Source organism: Thamnophis elegans, chromosome 2 (genome assembly GCF_009769535.1).
Source record: "Thamnophis elegans isolate rThaEle1 chromosome 2, rThaEle1.pri, whole genome shotgun sequence".
Classification (NCBI taxonomy): Eukaryota; Metazoa; Chordata; class Lepidosauria; order Squamata; family Colubridae; genus Thamnophis; species Thamnophis elegans.
In genome coordinates, this window is record NC_045542.1 from 140814658 (window position 1) to 140837022 (window position 22365).

General features: G+C 41.4%; 1 protein-coding gene across 1 annotated transcript in view; it reads left to right on the plus strand.

Annotated features, from left to right (window-relative positions):
- The window catches only part of FHIT (fragile histidine triad diadenosine triphosphatase), a 992634-nt gene that overhangs the window by 712548 nt on the left and 257721 nt on the right, over window positions 1-22365 (plus strand). The window contains exons 3-4 of the mRNA XM_032211734.1: window positions 6364-6509; window positions 10238-10267. Coding sequence (XP_032067625.1) covers window positions 6364-6509; window positions 10238-10267 — 176 coding nt within the window. The remainder of the gene's footprint in view (window positions 1-6363; window positions 6510-10237; window positions 10268-22365) is intronic.

Here is a 22365-nt window from a genome sequence, read left to right on the forward strand (position 1 = left end):
CCTACGGGGCCCCCACGCCCTGTTTTTGGTCCCATGAGGCTTCAAGGAAGCCTGCTAGGCCCAAAAGGGGGTTGGGGTCATGCATTCATGTGTGAGGGGGGGCAGGAGGAGAATGGAGGTGTCACACATGCATGTGCAGTGGGTTGCAGTGCCCTGGGGCATCACACACACATTCTGTTATGGATGTGGGGGCGCGCATGAGCGCTTTCAGCATGCAATGACAAAAATGTTAGCCATAACTGTCTTAGTGGCTTGCCCTGTCAGGGTTGGTGGTTTCAACCAAGCCCAGGGAGCACCAATGATACTGCATTTCAACCCTGAACTATAAATATTCTCTTAAATCAAAATGTGAACTGTAGGATAATGGGCAACTCATAGATTTTTTAAAAGCTCCAAAGCCCCCCCCCCAATTGTCCCATTGAAAATTGGAAGCACATCATCATATAATTTCCAACTCATAATATTCAAAATATCATTCAGTTTTAAGGTTATTTTAATTAGTGAAATTATAATGTTCATAGATTGGGTATATATCACAGTGAATACATTAAGTAAATAAAAATCCCTCTCTGAGGGAGACGGGTGGTTCAAAAATGTGAAAAACAAATAAATAAAAATAGAATAAATAAATATTTTTATAATTTCCCCCAGACCCCAGGACATAGTTGGGTGAAATTTCACGGGCATCTAAACTTAAGGAGGGAGGGCAGACATAGCCAGAAGACCTGTTAAGTTGTTGAAAGCTGGCAGCCACCCAAGGCTATGAATGATAATACTGCTGAATAGTTTTAGTGATGGCTGAGTTCCCTCAAAAAACAAAAACAAAAAAAGCCATGTGATTCTTCCAAACAAAGTTCTTTATTGTTCCAGACCTATAGACAGAATCTTTCCAGAATAAAGCATTCTTCTACCTACATGAAGCATACACTCTGGGAACTATTTTGGAGAGACTATCTTCACTCCTTTCCTCTCACACAAACTATCTGAACTAATCTGTCTCTTACTCCTCTCGAAAGCATCCCCTCCCTCCTGGGAATCCAGACCAATACAATCCAAACATCCGGACAGAAAATTGGAAGTCAGAATAGCTGACTTTAACATCGCTGGTGAGTTATATGGGGCCAGAGCAACTTCACTGTAAACATACAGAAACCTTCCTTGTTCTGATGCCATGGCAATTTGTGTAGACAAGCATGAAATTAGTTCCAGCAGAAGGGAACTAACGTGGTCGATTGAAAGAGTGCCGGGTAGTAGAAAAAGGCAGACCGGCCTTTATTTGTCTGACACATATCAACTATTTGATGTATCCACTTCCCAAGATTTAGGCCCATTTAGTGATTTGCTTCACTCAAGAGCAGAGAATAGGCTGGCCCCTATAAAATAACTTTCTCTCTGTGGCATCAGTGTATTATTATCTATTGAGGGTTTAGTTGTATCTGTGGGGTCCTTGGTACTCTCTGAGCTTGCTTGTTTTGTTGCAGATGTTTCATTACCCAAACTGGGTAACATCTTCAGTGCTGTAGGTTACATTGCATTAGTTGTATCCAGTGGTGGGATTCAAATCATTAACAACCGGTACTCTGCTCTAATGACCAGCTGGGTAGATGTGGCTGGGTGATCATGTGACTGGGTGGGCATGGGCAACTCGATGCCACTCACATTGAGGGGCGCTTCACCTCGCCTGGCCTCTCATGACCGTGGGGATGCTGCAATGGTCATAAGTGTGAAAAACGATCATAAGTCACTTTTTTCAGTGCCATTGTACCTTTGAATGGTCACTAAATGAATGGTTGTAAGGTAAGGATTACCTGTACAAAAATACAAATAGCTTCATTGCTTGAAAAAAGCTGCCCTTAATATTAATCATTAGAGTAGAAATGGGGGAATACACACTGAAGATCAAGGATAGTCACAGCCATCATGGAGACTCAATCCTTTCTATCTGAATACCTTTCTGTAAAGTGGAGGGTGGGGAAGGCTGTTGGAAGGAGATTTCTTCCAACAACTGGTTCTTCGAACTTTTCAGAAAGTTAACAAACAGTTCTCTTGAATAGGTGCGGACCAGCTGAATCCCACCACTGGTTGTATCTCCCAATTTTTCTTTGTTATATAGTTTATATTTAAAGTTATGACAATCTCCATCTCTTTCCATTAAAGAAAAAAAGACAAAGGATTTATATGTTGTATCATTCATTCATTTCATTTCATTTACTACATTTCTCTTTTTTGCTGTATTTTTTTTCTTTTTTCATAATATTCCAGGCTGCTTAAAACCATTAAAAAATATTCAGTATAAAACAACATTAATACAATTAAAATCAATTTGCAAACCAACTATTGACAGTAAAGAGATTGGTGAAAGAGATGTGCATATAGCATATTTCTAATAATGGGGGAATGAAAATCAAACATACCTTCTTGGGGATTGTATAACCCTAGTCTGGAGGCCACGATACATGTAGAATACCTATTGTAGGGCTATATGCAATGGTATGTGGGAAAGGCCTTGGGAGGTGGGATGAACAGATGCTACAGAGTCAGATAAGAGAGAGCATAGCCTACAGCTGGATAGTGGAAGGCACAAGAAAGAATTGTCTCTAGTTGGACTGTAAAGGCAATAGTGGGAGAATTGTACTTTCAGACTTGCAAGAATGATGTCAGTTTTACCAGGTAGACCAGACAGGAAAAACAACCAAATAAGTTAATTCTACTTCTACTTATTGTAAAGGTACATTAACAGAATCTTCCAAGTCTGAAAGTATCATTTTCCCACTGTCCCCTTTAAAGCATGAGAAACTAACTGAAATGTGCAGAGAAAGATAATACTGTGGATTTGGTGATATAGGCATCCTTAGGAAGGCAGATAAGAGCAAGTGACATCTTGTACATCACAACAGCATTGGTCAAAGGGCATGAAAGGAATCCTCCTTGAAAGAGATGGGCAGTCTAAATATGTGAAAAATCAATCCATACACATACACACACACACACACACACACACACAAATGAATGTGCACAATTATGTTATAGTGCTTATGATATATGTCAGCATTAAATTATACTTAAGGAAAAAGGCTTGGAGTTTTTTTTAAATTGCAAAACCCTGTATTGATGCTACTTTGCTTCCGTGTCTGAGATATAAAATGCTTCTGTTCTGTGAAGGTCCCAAATTACACTTTACAATTTATATATCAAAGAAATGGGAGGCTAAGATGTTCATTTAGACCCATTCTCTGTCGGTTCTCTCTGCATTTTATGTCAGACAAATTAGGCATCAGGTATATATGAAGAGTACAATGGAGCTTTTCAGTAATGATTATAGACAAAGCTAAAGATAGGATCAACTCCTCTTACTCTTCTTTTTTATTGCTTAAAATAGGCCCTGTTTTTCCAGTATTTTTCACAGCGGTTTCAGGTTTCAGAAATCTTTAACAATGTTATTTGTCTGATCAAATTTAATGAGTATCCCCAGGCCTGGCCATTTTAAATTGAGTTAAACCTAGTAACCCTGAAGCCTGATCATTACAGTCCAGAAGAAAAGGGGACACTGTGTATCAGAAGAAGTATTACTTTTGGATTTTTTTTAGATTGAAAAAAAAAACCCTTATTTTTGAGAAATCTCTCTTGCTTTTCTCCTGCCCTTGTAACCTGAAAATGTGATAGAAACCTACAGAAAGTACTGAAGCTATAACGAAGCTTTAAAAAATGGGAGAAAATGGTACCAATCAGTTTTGCTAAACCTTGACATCCCGGAGATATTGCCTGGATTTCTAAACTCGGCAAGGAAATCAGAATTGAATTTAACTAATAATTGACTGGAAATTAATTATCCGCTGGCTTTTGTGTTTCCTTATTCTGTTATTTTTTTTCAGGGGTGTTCCTGATTCAGCCCATACCTTACATAAAATCAAAACACATTTTGGCATTTGCATTGTAAGAGGAGAATATATTTGAGAATGCATACTTTTTAACGATCTAGTACTGAAAAGTACTAGTGTGACTTTTTTGTGCCAAAGGAAGTGGGTGAAATTATAGGGAAAAGAATACAGGTGGACTATGAAATGAGATTTTTAGCTCCCAAAAGAAACACAGGATCTTTTGGCTATCTTCTTATTGTCTTTGAGCATCACTGAAGCCATATGACATTTGAAATGGGTGGATATTTATTGAAGTCCTAGTTGAGATGTTAATACTCCAAAGAAGAATCTGAAGCAATTAGGACAGAACACCAAAGGACATTAAAAAAAAGAAACTAAAAGTGAATGTTAGCCACAATTTGCTGGAGGTTAAATGTAAAGATCTCCTCCATGTGTAAATGGTTCACTGACCCATACTAATAAAGCAGTGCTTCAGAAGAAGGGTAATTATCTAAAGTTCTCAAACACCCAGAGGTAAATTGCTCCCTATTTTTTTTCTTTTGAAAAAAAATGAACTTGGATTAAACCAATGTGCCTTTACTTAGTTTTTTGCCTTGACGCTCCCATTTTTTTAATGAGGGAAATTAATTAGCTTTCTTATTTCTTTATTCCTAGTGTACGAATAAGGCTCACTGCAACTTCCCTGTTTTCCCTTTGGGCTCCTGACTCAGCCGGCGGCATCATTTATGAAGGCATTTTCTGCAGCCTCCTGAAAAGACTAGCGAATAATGATTGGAATTTATTAAGCCCTGAAGTTCCTTCTACTGCAGGCAGACAAATAAGCAACAGAATCAAGAAGGGAATCCCAGCAGAAAATGGATGTGCTGTTTTCTAATCTCGCTTTGATTGAACATATTTCCATCAATCAGCTCCTTTATGAAGCAGCTGTGCCCTTGTTATTCTGGAGTAAATCCTATAGTGTAGATTGGTTTTTACTAAATTGGGGTTGGGAACCACAGCTCTTTTATGACTGGTGGACTTCAACTCCCAGAATTCCTGAGCCAGCCATGTGCAATAACAATATGTGCAAAACTGCAATCTGATATGGGGATTGGTTTTACTCCATTTTACCACATGTAGCAATGAGAAAATAGGAATTGGGTTAAAATGTAAAGCTGGAAAGAGGTCTCAGTGCACTAAATCTGGTTTACCTTGGAGGTGATGTGAAAATCATGTATGTGTGTGCGTGTGTGTGTGTGTGTGTGTGTGTGTGTATAGGCTCACTTGGATAACTTCCAAGTGCTCCCAAGTAAATCTATATTTCATAGTACAAGTAAATGCTTAAGACAGCAATTGTGTTTGGAAAAATTCTGCTTGAAGTATTGTAGCAAGTATTCTGTGTTCCAGGAATTTTACTTATTAAGTTCCAAGAAATTTCTAAGGGAAGGTGTCCCAGGGATCCTATGAGTTTACAGAGTTGCTTGTAGTGTGAGTACTCTGTTTATTGATTATGTCAATCAAATTACTGATTACAATCCAAAAGAAAGCTAAATGTGCTTAGATCAACATAAATCTTGGTTCTGGCTGTGGAAGTGATGCAATATACAAAGAGTTGCCCCAGCTTTTAATAGTGCAATTATTTGACTCTCAATGCCAACTTATTCAGCTTAGACTAGTAAATTCTGTTTAAGGTCAGCTTTATATATTTATGTTATATTTTTTTTCAGGAATGTCTTCATGGCAGTGAAAGTGAGTTCAACTGTACTTTAGTATATGCATATTCATGTGTGATTGTCCTTTTTTTTCTTCAGGGCTCAAACAAATACTGCCTTTAAGAAAGAACTGTGCAAATGATCTAAAAAGCTGGTTGTTTTTCTGACTCATTTACTCTGTGATCCTACATATAGTTAACCATATTAAAAAATATATCATGGTACTCAGATATACCTCTGAGGAGATGTGAATAGAATTACACTGGCAACCCCCTTTATGCAATTTGAAAACTATGAAATGGAGTTTTATCCAAAACCTTAGACAGCTAATATATATATCTTCTTTCCCTAACTTATGGATGTTCTTTTCTTTCTAACTTGCAAATAAGTCTTCTGAACCTGAGGTTATTCATAAAGGAGGAGAAAGTTTATTCAGTTAGAAAGTATTTTAAAATGCATAATCTTTCCTTCCTTCCTTCCTTCCTTCTTTCCTTCCTTCCTTCCTTCCTTCCTTCCTTCCTTCCTCCCTCCCTCCCTTCCTCCCTTCTTTCCTCTTTCTCCCTTTGTCCTTCCCTTCTTCCCTTCTTTCTTCTATATTTTCCTTCCTTCCTTCCTTCCTTCCCTCCCTCCCTCCCTCTCTCCTTCCTTCCTCCCTCCCTCCCTCCCTGTTTTCATATTTCAAACTTTATTGGAAAACAGGTTCTCTTCTACATATTTTTGTGGAACTGAATATCTAGTACCTTCCTAATGGATTGCTGCAGTTCAAAGTTGTTCCTTAACTTTATATAAATCAGATGTTCTCATTTGCCCTCTCCGCCCTGTGGAACGTTTCCGTGACTTGCATCCTGAGGAAGTGGCTGATTTATTTCGCACAACACAAGCAGTTGGCAATGTAGTGGAGCAACATTTTGGAGGAACTTCGCTCACCATTTCAGTTCAGGTTAGTACTAGGACTATGATTTGATTACAGCAAAAATTGGTGTAAGCTCTCCCAAAATATAATCTTTTAAGGTTTGTAATACCAAAAATAGTTCTTAAGGTGCACTTGCAATTTCCTGTGTGAAGAGGGGTTCACTATAGCAACATCAACTAAAAGTAAATATTATAGCTAACTTAGATATTTTTTTCTTTTTCTAAAACAACTCATTAGTAATTAATTTAATGTCCTCTGGGACAATTCTCTAAATGCCGTAGGAGAGAGAAGAATGCATGCAGTGAGTAGATTTTGCACATTTGCAGAAATAGCTTTCAAGAGTTAGAAACCATACCACAACACCATACTGCAACATTCATGCAGGATTCCAGTAGGATTAACTAGGGTCACCAAGACTGAGCAACCTGAAATCCTCAAAATCCATTAAAGGCAGTTTTGACTATGCTATTCCGTGTTGGCAAACTACCGTAAAATAAGCAAAGAGCTTTAAAAAACTATAGTTGCTACAATTCACTACAAAGATGTCTTAATTTGCGAGACAGAATCAAAGAACTAGAAGGATGGTGGTTGTGACTTTCCCTTTTGTTACTTTATTGGCATCAACAACAATATTTTATTGCTATTTCTACTTACATGATTAAGTGGTTAAGACACTGAGCTTGTCGATCAGAAAAGTCGGCAGTTCAGTGGTTCGAATCCCTAGGGTGAGCTCCCGGCTCACCAGCTTTTGCCAACCAAGCAGTTCGAAAGCATGTAAAAATGCAAGTAGAAAATTAGGAACCACCTTTGGTGGGAAGGTAACAGCATTCTGTGTGCCTTCAACATTTAGTCATGCCGGCCACATGACCATAGAGATATCTTTGGGCAGTGCTGGTTCTTCGGCTTTGAAACAAAGATGAGCACCATCCCCTAGAGTTGGGAACGACTAGCACATATGAGCAAGGGGAACCTTTACCTTACTCACATGACACCACTCAGGATGAAATGAGTGAGAAAAGGATAGCTGTCATCTTCTCCTTGGATTGGCCATCATTATGGAAGAAGGCAAGCAGCCTTAAGACCTGGAGAAAAAGTTTGACTGTTACCTCTCAGATGTCAAGTCCTGAAACCTTTAAGTTACAGTGCCTTTGACCTGGTTAATGTCCTCAATACTGAGATACTTTTTTGTCCCTCATCCCACTTATTTATACATCCTATGTATAAATGTTGTCACAGAACATTGCAAGAGTGAATTTGGAAATGAAAATATGCCTTTGGGGTCTCTGGTAGCAAGCAATTCAGATCAACAATGCCATCTTCCTGAAGTTAGTTTAGCTGGAGTTTCAGAGGCCTTATTCCTATTAAAGAGCAAGTTAATGTTACATTGCCTTTGGTGTACAATTTGCATTGTCTCTTCTCCAGAGTGACTGAACTGGTTGCTCGTCATAATTTTCAGATGGCTCCAGAGGTGGGTTGCTCCCGGTTTGGCCCAGATAGGCCGAACTGGTAATGGCAGCGGGGGAGGCTCCGCCCACCCTCCCAGACGCTTCTGTTCATGCGCAGAAGCATCATGTGCACGAACAAGAGTGAACTGGTAGCACAGGGATTTGGCTCCCTTTAGTCTTCCTTAAATAAACAGAGGCTGATAACCAGAAGTATGCCTTGAAGAACCATTCTTTGTAGAATTCGGAAAACATGAACATGAAATCTGTGATGAATTCCATGCACAAAAAATAATGGAAAATCAGCATTATACATACAGAAACTGAGGGGCTCACCTCACAATGCTTTAGTTACATGCAAATGGGACCTTGTACATAAACAAGGTGCTGGTGGTTACCTATAAAACCCTATAATAGCTTGGAACCAGAGTTCTTGAAGGATCACCTTTTTTTCCCCAAAAAGTCTGTCCAACTAGTTCAAACAGAATGGGTATGTTGCACATCCTGTTGGTTGGCAGGAACCAGAAGGCAAGCTTGCTCTATCATGGCCCCTGCTCTATGGACCATCCTCCTTTCAGAATGGCCCCAACCCTGATAGCTTCTCAGGTCCACCATTGTATTCTGGTGTGCTGTCATTGTACTGGGGGGAGAGGGGCTTGGCATGCTTGGGATTTTTCTGCTTTTGCTGTGCACTTGGGAATTAGGGTGGGGGGACTATCTGTGAAGATGGGATGGACTCCTTCCCAGCTGTTTTTTGCCTGGTTCCAAGGTCTTCATGCCCTGAGTGCAATATGTTATCTACCCAACACCTCAGCATTCTCAAAACGTCTTCTCGGCATCACATTGGTGGACTGGTCATGGGGGTTGTGATTGGGAAATGAAAAGAATTGCTTTTGCTTTGCACTGGACCTTTAGAGTCCGCTTGACTTTATTGCAACCAGGTTTCTCAATAAAAGTTTGTTTCATTCAATTCAATGGATTCAAGACTCTTGCTTTCCTGAGGGGGTCGAAAGGGCCAGGCCTGACAGCCTTTTAGACATACAGATTTCATGTATAGAGCCGAGGTGGTGCAGTGGTTAAATGCAGCACTGCAGGCTACTTCAGCTGACTGCAGTTCGGCTGTTCAAATCTCACCAGCTCAGGGTTGACTCAGCCTTCCATCCTTCCGAGGTGGGTAAAATGAGGACCCGGATTGTTGTTGGGGGCAATATGCTGACTCTGTAAACCGCTTAGAGAGGGCTGAAACCCCTATGAAGCGGTATATAAGTCGAACTGCTATTGCTATGTACATAGGTTTCTTGAATGCCATGAAGGATGTTTCTACAAAACCTACTTCTAGTCACCAATCTCCATTCATTTATGGAAGACTGGGGTGTTAAATGTGCCAAAGGCCCTACATCCTGACTCTGTTGCTAAATATCTTGCTCTAGTATATATCGAATTGAATGTTTTAAATCTTTTCTTTACTGGCTTTATGTTTTTATTGTTTCAAAATGCTTTTAATTACAAGTATATATATTTAAATACAATTAAATTTTAAATTGTAATATATTTTCTGAACTGTAGGCCATTGATTGAGATGGGTGACCATATAAATTGAAGCAATAAACATCCATAAGATGGAATATATGTCTCTTTAATGTAACTTGGCTTCCTTGTTCTTCAGTCATGTACCCCATATGTATGTATGGTAGATATAAAGCATATCCTGGCTAAACAGGGCAATGAAGTTCCATATATTAATTTTAATTTTGGATTTAAGTATAAAAAAGCTTTTTGGGCTGCCCAAAGAATGTGGGTCTTCTACACAAAGCTCATGTATCCTCCCACCAAGTGGATAAGTCTCTTTAGCTTCTGGGACACAGCTGTGAATGAATGGGCTGCACTGGCTACCTCAGATCTTTTGTTAAAATCATATTAAACCAAAAAGGGCATCCTACTGTATTGTGCCTGCCAACAACATGTCTTTTCTAAACAGTCCCCATAAATCTTGATGAGCACCAACATTATTAAGAGCATCTGTGCTCTGAGATGCTGAGGGCCAAGAGGAGCAAATGTGCCAGAACTTTTTCTCCTCAGTGCCATCATTTCCCATTGGATTTGGCCCTGAAATAGAAAGGTGTCTGCTCCCAAGTACTTCAGCGCCAGATCATCCCCACAAGAATGCTATAAATTAATGCACAATGAAATTAGATTTAAATTATTAATGGGCAATTTTTTGAATGCCCAGGAGAATCTTGTTGGCTGTTACTATCTAATTCTCTTCCCCACTTTCCTTCCCTCTCTTTTCCTCTCTTCCACTTCTCCCCACAGGATGGTCCTGAAGCTGGACAGACTGTGAAGGTGAGTGCTTATTTTATTATGCCGAGTATCAATTAATAAGAAGCAATTATACGAACGAATAAAACCAGTCAGCTGCAGCACATTGCTGTGTTGCTGTTTTATCCTTGAAGCCAAAGGATCCCTCAGTCGTTAATATCAGTAAATATATTGATTGAAATGAGATGGTACAATATGTTTACATCTCACCTCTTTTCCTAATTGTTGTCATTTAATGCTACCTCTTGGCCACTACTGTAGTCTGTGGAATCCTCCTGTCTTGTATAGTTGTCTTCTAAAGGTGTGAAAGGGGTGTTGCTTCCAGCATTTCTGGTAAGATTTTAAAGTCCTTCCATATTAAACCATGAAGAGTCAGACTTAGCTGCTTGTTGTTGTTGTTTAATTAAAACTGTAGGAGACACCAAATACAGAAAAGCCATATACTTAGCAAGCAATTTGAGCCCAATAATTTATCTTTACTAAGAGCTGAACAAATACCATTGTACATTTTGCACACAAAAATGAAATTCAAAATTATTTTCTGCATTTTAATATTATAAATTTTTGTGGGGATGAGTTTTTCTCAGGGAGGAAGTGCATTTATTGCTGTTAAAGTTCAATAATTGGGATTCCATTGACTGAAAATTGCTTAGAGACTTCCATTTGATGCAGTTCTAACTTTTCTCTATCCCTGGATCTGTCCATGGTCCTGCACTCCATTGTGACAAGCTAGATGCTTTCAGAGAATAAAATCATCTCCTTTCTTATCTATGGAGATTCTCAGTCATTCAGATCATGGTTGTCCCAAGGGTGCTTTTTCAAGAGGCAACTGGATTTCCTTTGTTTTTCCTTGAAGAGGTTTCACTTCTCATCCGAGAAGCTTCTTCAGTTCTGCCTGAATTGTCAGGAATGGAAGGATTTATGTTCCTTACAGTCATCTGACAGATGAGGCATCTGAAGAATTTGAGGACTTGCTTTAGATTTTGGGAGGTGTTCACTCATCTTGGTTTTCCATCCCTAATTCCACCTATGAGTTTCTGAGAGGTTAAAGCTTCATGCCTTTGAAAGATGGCAAGGCACTTTGCTTAATCAGCCATTCTTCTTTCTAGAGATAACAATTAAATACTTTTAAGGTTTCAACATGCTGATAGCTCCTAGTCAAGTAACTGAAGAAATCTGGGATAAGACAGATTTAACTAAACTGCTAATAGGAGATCTAGGGAGAATTAGCCCCATCATCCAGTCAGACCTGAAGAAGGTTCTTGGTTGAGAAGCAAAACATCTTCAAAGAAAATCCATAAAGTCTGGTTGCCTTGGAAAAAGCACCTTTGGGTCATTTCCCTTTTCTTAATTATCATCCAGAAGAGAATGCCTCTGAAATTAATACTTCTAGGTAGCCTAATAATTTTATCTTTCTTCACTTTGCAAAATTCTCTCTTAAAAATGACTTCTGCTTTGTTACATAGATGATGCTTTTGTGAGGTCAGTTTCAAGTTATGTCCTTGAGATCTAATAGATTGAGAAATATACTTGTATCTATCTCTTGTTCCTTCTTCCTCATAACAAACTATTTCTACAATTTCTGAGCAAGCTGGACTTTGATTTAATTCATAAACACAGGCCCACTCAGATCAAACATCTTTGTCTTCTGATTGACTGGTTACCAAATGTTTTGCATCTGAATTTGAGTTACTTCCCTTAAAAGGATTACCGCATATACTCGAGTATAAGCCGACCCGAATATAAGCCAAGGCACCTAATTTTACCCCAAAAAGCTGGAAAAGTTATTGACTCGAGTATAAGCCTAGGGTGGGAAATGCAGCAGCTACCGGTAAATTTCAAAAATAAAAATAGATACCAATAATGTTTTTGAATATTTATTTCCTCCCCTGGAGTGGGGAGGGAATGTGGCTTTCATAGTATCCTTCCCCTGGAGTGGGGAGGAATTGGGGATTTTGCAGTATCCTACCCCTGTAGTGGGGAGGGAATGTGGCTTTCATAGTATCCTATCCCTGGAGTGGGGAGGATTTGGGGGATTTCATAGTATCCTTCCCCTGGAGTGGGGAGGAAATGTGGATTTCATAGTATCCTTCCCCTGGAGTGGGGAGGATTTGGGGGATTTCATAGTATCCTTCCCCTGGAGTGGGGAGGATTTGGGGGATTTCATAGTATCCTTCCCCTGGAGTGGGGAGGATTTGGGGGATTTCATAGTATCCTACCCCTGGAGTGGGGAGGATTTGGGGGATTTCATAGTATCCTTCCCCTGGAGTGGGGAGGATTTGGGGGATTTCATAGTATCCTTCCCCTGGAGTGGGGAGGATTTGGGGGATTTCATAGTATCCTTCCCCTGGAGTGGGGAGGATTTGGGGGATTTCATAGTATCCTACCCCTGGAGTGGGGAGGATTTGGGGGATTTCATAGTATCCTACCCCTGGAGTGGGGAGGATTTGGGGGATTTCATAGTATCCTACCCCTGGAGTGGGGAGGATTTGGGTGATTTCATAGTATCCTTCCCCTGGAGTGGGGAGGATTTGGGGGATTTCATAGTATACTAAGTCAGAAATAACATTGCTGCGTAGCCAGGAGTGTGTCTCAGTCACTTAAACCTCATACATAAATCATTGTACGAGGCGCTCGACGGCGCCTCTTACCTGCCGCGGGTCCCACCAGGACTGGCCAGAGGCACAGCAAGCTCCGGAACCAGAGCGGGAGCCTCCGCCGCATGGCTCAGCTCCGCCAGGGACGCATCCAGCAAGGGGAAAGTGGGGTCCCCTCTCGCGCAGCGGGTGGAGGGCGCGGGGCGGCGGCAGGGCTGGGCTGCCTCCGGGTCCTGCCTCCCGGAGCCCTGGGGCGGCCGCGGGAGTCCGTGGGCGGCGGGGCTCGCTCGGCTTCCAGCAGGGAGGAGAAGGGGGGCTTCCCGGAGCCACGCGCTCGGCAAGCTCGCCGCTCAACTCAGCGCCAGCGCGCCTTCATCTCCGAGCGCCCAGCGGAAGAGCCAAGCCGCTCGCCTCGGAGCCGCTGGAGCTGGGACGCCGCCTCCGCCGCGGAATTTGCTCCAACTCAGCCGCTCCGGCCCATTGTCAGCCGGCTGGTCCCTGCCTTCCCTCCCCTCCTCTCTCTAGCTTAAAGAGACACCGACTTGCCTCGGCTGGAGGCCGGGCACGGGGAGGAGTTGGCGCCAGCCCGGGGAGGGGGCTGCGAGCGGGCGGGCGGGGGGACGGGAGGTAAAAGGCTGGATGGGTTTGGTTGCCAAACCGAGGCGGCTCACTCGGGGCTCTTCCCTCTCTCCCCACGGGTGGGCAGCGGCCGGAGTTCCCACAAATGCCGCTCCCCGCATTTTTCTGGACGGGGTCTCGCAGGAAGGAATCCCCTCCTCCTCCAACAGGCAACAGCACTGCCGGATCCAGTTGTAGACTCGAGTATAAGCCGAGCCGGCTTTTTTCAGCCCAAAAAGTGGGCTGAAAAACTCGGCTTATACTCGAGTATATACGGTAATGAGTGAGTGAGAAAAAAAACAATGTGTGATAGTCCTTCTCTCTGGGTAAACCACCCATTTTTGATGACACTCCTTGACTTTTGCATTTATCTACATAACCCCCTATCAGCAACTAATCTGGTTAGTTGGCATAATCAGGCAGTGGGGAAATTCATATTGAATATGACCCACTGGGATTTCTTATCTGAATTTGTTCCACATGCTTCTGTTCTTAGCTCCTACCCCAGGCCCATTCCATTTCCTCTGCTAAGATTCATCATTGATTTGATAGAATATAATCAGTCAACAGATGAATTATAACCTTTTCTAACCGCCTTCCTCAGCATAGAATCAGGAAATTGCACTTTTATTTTTGAGAGACAGCAGGAGGGAGTAATGGAGAAGCCCCCTCTTCTATATACCAAAGAAGGCTGAGAGTGGCTGCTTCCTCCACATGGAAGAAGGAACTGCTACTACACCATTATCATCTTCTTTTAATGACCCCACAATCCCTCACAGGGTGTGGTCTGGGCAACTGAATGGAGCTAGCAAAGTATTTACTGGACAGATTCCCTTCCTGTCACCAATGTGGAGTTTTGTTCAGCAGATATAATCTCATTGTGCCTAGAGAGAGAAATATCTGCCTCTACCTAGGATTGAACTCCCAGTGTCCTCTGATTTTGAGATGAGAGGTCCACCTCAAGGCCACCGCACCACTCCTAACTGTTGCTACACCATTCTCAGATGTATTTCCCTGATGCAGTTTTCTATCCAAGTAGCCATTTCAATCAAGGTAGCCCCAGTCCTTAAGATCATTCAGCCCACTAAAGATCTGAGATAGGAAGGATGGAATCTTTGCTCCATCACTGGATTAGTTGTGGTCAGGAGAATTATGAGAGCTGGGCTTCTACACTGCTGCTGGCCTGTACTATAGGTGCCTCTGCTCTGTTTCTTCATTCCTGTCCTGGCTGCTTTGCAAAACAGTGTGCTTGTGTCAATCCTACCAGGTAGACCAGACTAATAAACAACTACAATAACAGAATCTTGCAAGAGTAAATGAGCATTTCCACTTTTTTCACTTCATCTTCACATGAGTTAGGGATGGGGCTTGTCTGAGACATTTTGTCAAGTTACTTTTTTGGGGGGTCTTGGCTCAAGTCCCTCTTATCTGACTGTTGCTATGGTAGCTGCTCTTCCTTCTGTCCTTCAAGGCCATCCCCTCTACTCTCTACAGTCTGGTGCCCTGGAGGCACCATGGCATTATCTTGACTATTATATAATAGTGATGATGTAAGGATAGATGGTCTTGTTACTGAACGTTTAGTTGCTACCTCTGTGTTTGGCATAATCACATACATTTCCAGGAACGCTGGAGTTATGTCTACCTTTCTTCCACTTGGGTATTTTCGGTTTCTTGTTCTGATCGTTTTTCAGTTAAGGACATGTGGATAGGGTAGCCATTCCACTGACACAGCAATGATGTAGTTTTAATCCTGACATTATGTGAGTATAAGATTTCTCAGTTGAAGTCCTTGTTAGCGTTGATTCACATAATCTTAACAGCTGACAATAGCAAATGGAAGCAATTCTCTTCTTTTCCATTTCGTACATTGACCTTATTTGTGATCTTTTTTTTTTATTGCCTCAGAATAGCTCACTAAGGCTGGAGGAAGGAGAAAGAAATGGAAAACTAAAAAAGCACTTAGCACATCTCAAGTGAATTGCTGGGTCAAAGATTCAAAAATCTTACTGGGAGGAAAAAAAAGCCTAGAAGAGATTTTTAAAAATTTCATGGCCCATTTCCAGCTTTTTAATTCATCTTCATTCTGCTTCTCCCTATCCAATGTCACTTCTTGGACACTTTTGGTCTCACGGTGCCTGCTGCCATGCTCCCATAATATCTGTTCTGGCAGAAAGGCAGGATATAAATCATCAACTTTCCACTGCGAATCCCTTTTCTAAAACAGGAGTCTCTAATTTTTTTTTTAATAGACAGGCACATATGAATTGTTGAGATTACAGGTAGTCTTCAGTTTACTAGAGCAACTCGGACCATCATTGTCATTGCTAACAATGTAGTCTTAAAATGCATGTGACTGCACCGCTTAGTTGTCCCAGTTGAATCAGTAAGCAAGGACCTCCATCGGAAGATTTCCTGCTGGCTTCCCCACTGACATTACCTGTTGTTGGAACTAGAAGTAGTGACAGTCAGAACTCCAAGGACTGGTTAAAATTACCACTTGTTCAGCATTATCATCAGTTTCAACAGTTGCTGAATGAGTGTCTGTTAAATGAGAATCACCTATATGTTACGGTATGTTCAGTGACAGAACACTGATTTATCAGTGGTGAGGGTGCTTTTTCCTCTAATCATCCAGGATAGTTTTCTACCACCAATTTCCCTTTACCTCCTGCTAAATAGGTGCTTACACTTCCTAATTAATCTGTGTCTGCCAACAGCCATCTCTTTTAAAGATTTATGTATAACTAAAGAAATTACTGAATATTGCAACATGTTGGCTTTTCATTTTTTTTTAGTAAGAAATCTTAACAAGAATAAATCAGGAGAACTCAGCTGAGAAATATAAACTGGAGTGGAGAAGATGGATTGATTATATTCAAAATAAATATGGGACTAAGAAACTCCAGATAGCCTATGATTGAAGAAGCAAGGAATGACATAATTTGTTTAGAGCTAGCTTAACAAAAGAGGAGTTAAAGTACAAGTGAAAGATGATGCTAATGTTTTTTTTTAGTTTACTTTAGAATATGATTGTTAAAGATTTATACCCGGTATTTGCTCTGGGAAGTTGGGGGGCGAGGTTGGGGGGGGGGAGATGGGTTCGGGTGGGGAGGGTGGGGAGGGGAGGTAAATATTTGCAAAAGCTTTTTAAATTTGCAATTAAAAAAAGAATAAATCAGGAGAGAGAGAAAGCTTGCTGGGTCTCTAGGAAAGGTATTAGTAGACATTTAGGCTAGACTGAAGGCCATGGTTAAGACCTTACTTATAGCACTTACTATAAGTAAACTTTTCCCAACATAGTGTCCCCCTTTCCAGTACATTTGACTTTTCTTAATGGCACCATGCTGGGGCAGGCAGCAGTAGGTCTTTGTATGTATGCATTTTCAAGTAACTACTTGGATGAAAAAAGAAAGAAAGAGTAGATCTCTCCCCCCTGCTGTGTGCCATAAATACACATTCTTATTGCTTCTCTTCCAATATTTTTTTCACCTTATTCCACCATTTTGAGACAAGGTGCAAACTGCCAGGGCTGTGTACAGTTATGGTGTGTGTGCTGACTTCCTGATGGCTTCCCCATATCCAGAGGTGGTTTTCAGTCGGTTCTCTCCACCCGCCCACCCCGGGGTAACACATGCACATGCACATGCGCAGAAAGCGGTAAGCATACACAGCTGCACACACACTCACATTTGCGAACCGGTAGGGAAGGTAAGTGAATCCCACTGCTGCCCACATAAACTGCTTCTACAGTGTTGATATAAAGTTTTTATGTCCTAGCTTCCCAGTGCTTCCATAAGATAATAGCAAAAGAAGAGAATATGTGTAGCTTGGGGTTGGACTATGGAATCTTTGGGCTCCATGAACTTGATTGTTTTTCTTTCATAGGTTTCACTATCCAGCTAGGTAATACCATCAGTGCTAGAAGGGAGTGGGGTCTGCTCTCTGTTTATGTAGAAATGGTTTGTCCTGTCAGGGTTGGTGGGAGTGGTCTTAGTGATTTCTTGATTAGACTTTTGTTTGATTGTCTGAGTTGGTAGTTTGATGATTGGGGTGTTGTTTATGACTTAGTTGCTGGTTTAGCATTAATCAAGGACAGTCCCACCAAAACTGACAAGGCAAACCACTTGTAAATAAAGAGCAAAGCCCATCCCCTTCTAATACTGATGAAAACAAACTTATCAATCATGGAGAGCACCAAGGACCTCACAGACAATAGCAAATTCTGATCCCATATCTTTATTATTGTTGTTAGGCACAGGTAAAAGTCTTTAGAGATTCTCAGTCATCCAGATCATGGTTGTCCCAAAAGTGCTTTTTCAAGAGGCAACTGGTCTTTCTTGTTTTATTTTCTTTTGAAGACGTTTCGCTTCTCATCCAAGAAGCTTCTTCAGCTCTGACAGGATAATGGGGAATGGAAGGATTTATACTCCTTGTAGACAGCTGGCAATTTGCATCCTTTTAGAGGGTTGTTGTAGCACTTGGAGGTTTATCTGTGTCTTTAGGGTCACTTGAGTAGTGCTCCTGGTTCCTGTAGTCTGCAATTTTTCCCCCTCTGGAAATCATTTCCTACTCCCACACCATTCAAAGGGTGTTCATTCCATATTGCATAACTAAAAGTCTGTAGAGATTCTCAGTCACCCAGGTCATGATGGTCCCAAAAGTGCTTTTTCAAGAGGCAACTGGACTTTCTTGTTTTTCCTTGAAGACGTTTCGCTTCTCATCCAAGAAGATTCTTCGGCTCTGACTGGATAGTAGGGAATGGAAGGATTTATATTCCTTGCAAACAACTGGTCATTTGCATCCTCTTAGGCACAGATAGTGTGGAAATTCTATATAATAGATTCCTGGATGACATGATTTGCCAGTAGGTGTACAAATGAGTTCCAGTGGTCTTAGAACAGTACCTGCCATCTTTGAATTGACCATATCATCTCCTGGGCTGAGATGCACTTGTTTAGGCAATGGCAATTGCTCAAACATCAGAGTCTCAAATTGTCTCAGTGGAAGACTGAAGGTCTATGGTCATGAACTTAACACTCTTTGTGACTGACCTAAGCTGATTTAAATGCACAGCTGGCAGTGGTGACCTCTAGGATTACCTGCAAATGTGTTTGTGGGCCAAGTGTTACTGCTTTCTCAGAGTGCTCCCCTGATTAGTCATCAGCAAGCATACATCTTGCTTTTAAGATTAAAGTGAGAATTGATTTTCTATTGTGCAAGAAGCAAAGGCCACGAGATGTATGTGCAGCCGGTGAATGGTAAAACTATGTAGACGTGTTCAGCTTCCCAGCCCATTAGTTTAATAAATGCAATGCAGTGACTGTGACCCACTGAAGTTATTACAAACTCTTGGATTTTTAAAAATTACATGCTCGAAAATGTAATTTTAGACATTACGTTCCTCTCTTTTTTCCCCCTTGTATTTGGTGACTTTCTTTTTTTCAAAACTGAAAGCACCATAATTTGTGGTAATTTATTGCTCTTGTGTAGATGATGCAGCTTTAAAAAATGCTAAGTGTGGGTGTTTTAATAGCATCACTTGCATGTCCAGTGCATTTCTGATTCAATTACTGTAATCCCATACCGTAATAGGATGATAAGGCTGGTGGAGTGGCTGTTGATTTATTGAAACTACCTATCAGATACCTATCCATATGGATGAAAGTCACATCTGAAATATAATTCAGAAATGTGCTTTTCCCCCATCAAATGTTTTACTTGGAGGGGGTGAGGAGAGGACTGTTTAATGCACAGAAGCATGGTGCGTGAACCCTTGAAAGAAAAACACATGTTTGGATAGATACATTTCTTAAATTAGGTATCACTGTAAAAGTCAGGGGTCTCTCCATACATCTGGAGAAATCGGGAGGAGCTTCAGACAGGGAGCAATAAATTCAGCAAAATAAGTTTCTTCCCTCCTGCTCATCATTTTGGTTCCCCTTTTTCATTTTTTGAAGCTCTTCAGTCAGTGGGAACACAAATGGAGAGAATGAGGTATGTGTGTAATGGGATTGGTGGTGGAAAACACAACACTCCTCCCCCTCCCTCGACTGTCTCCTCTCTTCTCCACATTATTCTGCAGCATCTCTCAATTTACTGATCCAGCTTTTCAGAGGATACAGGGGCATTCAGGATTAATACATTCCGGCAGTTCTTTCTTCCAGTAAAAGCTTTCATTGGGTTAGGGGGCTTCCATTGATGGAAAGGGGACTCTGGATTCCAGTCAATCCTTGAGTGACAGGTGGTCAGAAGTCAGTGCTGGAAAGACCAAGCCTGAAAGTGTACATTAGTGCCTGGGTCTTGATAGTGGTTATGGTTATTTGTTCTTAGATTTTGGAATTACTTTGCTTTTTTGTTGTTGCATGCAGTCTTGATTATGTCCATATTTAGACCTTTGAACTTCTGTATAAATTTTATCCATCCAGAAGCATTTTCACATTAATAATGGCAATGATGTGTTAAATTTAAATTTAATGACAAAGAAATAAAGGGAGACTAGTATAGCTATTTCAAGCTGTATCTATATTCACAGTTTGAAATAGATCTATACTGGTCTCTCTTCATTTCAGTAAATTTAAATTTAACACAAAATAGTTTGGCGTGGAAGCGACCGCCTGCAAAGACTCCTGAATCGGGGCTGAAAGGCGAAAGCAGAATCAGTATGCTCCATCCCATAATTGGATAGACCAAGTTGTTCTGATAGACCGGTCTCACAAGACAAAACACTTCACTGCAGTGATGGCTTTTGAAACATTTCTTCAGCAGATTGACCTGACTAGCCAAATTTCTTCGAGGAGCATTCGGTAGATAATATACCTGAGGTTATCTGTGAGATGTTTGGAGGCTGGGTGCAATTCTGGGATTTGGCAAATATCAAGAATAGGAATATTGCTCAGGGGACCCATCAAGAAGAAAAGTCAGATATTTCCTTTTTCTTAATCAAGTCTAAAGTGGGCTTAGTGCAGACATTCAGTTCAGTGGTGGCACTCACTTCGCTTGCATGCAACACGTTCTGCACATGTGCAGAAGGTCGCACATTACATCAGGGCGAGTGGGTGGAGCCTCCCGCAGCCACCGCTACTGGTTTGCCTGAACCGGAGAGAACCAGTTGAATACTATCTCTGGTTCAGTTGAATGTTTAGAAAACTTCGAGCTGCCCTGAAAGGTGGGGTTTGTATTTATCTGTGCTTGAATGTAAGTATTGTTGTAAGTGTGATCTGAACCCTGGTTCGTTTGAGTCTTGGATTGTATGAAAAAGCTGACAGGCAATCCTTGACATAGAAGTATGTATGTGGAGTTTAAAGACCAAATAATATTACTCCAAGTAAAGACATGGAACTGCTATTATTATGCAGGGTAAGTAGTCCTCAATTACCAATAAAGGGGAATATTTTTAGCACTCTCAGGTCTTTGGTGCACTCTGAGCTCGGTTGTTTTCTTGAAAACATTTCCTTATCCACACTAGGTATTGATAATCTAAAACACTGATGTTACCTTGTTTGAGTAATGAAATGTCTGCAAAAAAAAAAAAAACCCCAACCAAGCTCAGGAAGCACCAATGACCCTTCAGTCCTTGTTTAGCAACTGCTTAGTTGCTAGTTTAGTTTCATTTAGCAACTGTTTGTAGTTGTGATAGTGATAAAAACTTAACTTTGCAACCAGTCCTGATATTTATGGCTGTCATGGGTCTGTAAACCAAAGGAAAACTGAAGTGAAAGTATAGAGCATGTTTTACTTAGCAGCCATTTTGCTTAATGACCAAATTATGGGTCCCAATTGTGGTTGCTAAATGAGGACTAACCGTATAAACTTTCAACAATGAACAGGTAGATCCTGAGACATTTATTCTGCCTGAGTGACAGTAGGGCTATGTATTTGCATGACCTGACAAAAGGGCGAATGACAAAACCACGGCCGACTAAACCGCAATGCCATCGACGCGCCGACAACAGTGCGGCGCCACAGCGCGGAGACAGAAGGGCGCTTTACAACAGTGCGTCGACAGAAAGCCGATTTAATTTAAGGTAAGGGTTAGGGTTAGGGTTAGCGTTACGTTTAGGGTTAGGGTTGGGGTTAGTTTTACAGCGCGCTTCTGTCGCCACACTGTTGTCGGCGCGATTCAGTCCTCATTCGTCGGAGCGCTTTAGAACATACGGTTTTGTCACCGCGGTTTAGTCGGGCGCGGTTTTGTCATTCGCCCTTTTGTTGGTGAACCCGTGTTTGTTTCTAGACTCACTTGATGATATTTGTGAGGCTTTAATAGTTCTGTCTGCGTTGATATAAGCAAACCAACACAGCTGAAGCCACGCTCTCTGATCCACAAGCAAGAGCAATGAGATTTGTGAGTAAGGCTGGACAGCACTCCAGAAATAATTCATAAAGGGTGCTTTGGAGTGTACAAGAGGATGAAGGTAACATCTGCCTGCCACTCTGAAGCAAGCAGCCTTGTCTTTTCCCAGCATCATTAAGCTGTCTTTGAAGTTGCCATGTGATCTCGGGGAAAGTAATGGCCACTTTGCAGAGTTGCGAGCAGATGCTGTTGCGATATATGTGAACTTCTGCATGCTGCAGAACCTTTTTGGAATGGAATCCAAAGCACTTCAAGGCTCTGTTGGTGAGTTCCATAGGCAGGACCTCTTCAATGGAATTGGAGATTTTAACAGATTAACAGAGTTGGAAGGGATCTTATACTGCAGGTCATCTAGTCCAACCCCCTGCTTAAGCAGGAGACTACACCATTTCTGACAAATGGCAGCCCATTCTCTTCTTGAAAGCCTCCAGTGATAAAGCTCCCACAACTGTTGTGGGAGCTTCAGGCAAGCTGTTCCATTGGTTGATTGTTCTCACTGTCAGAAAGTTGCTCCTTATTTCTAGGTTGAATATCTACTTGGTCAGTTTCCATCC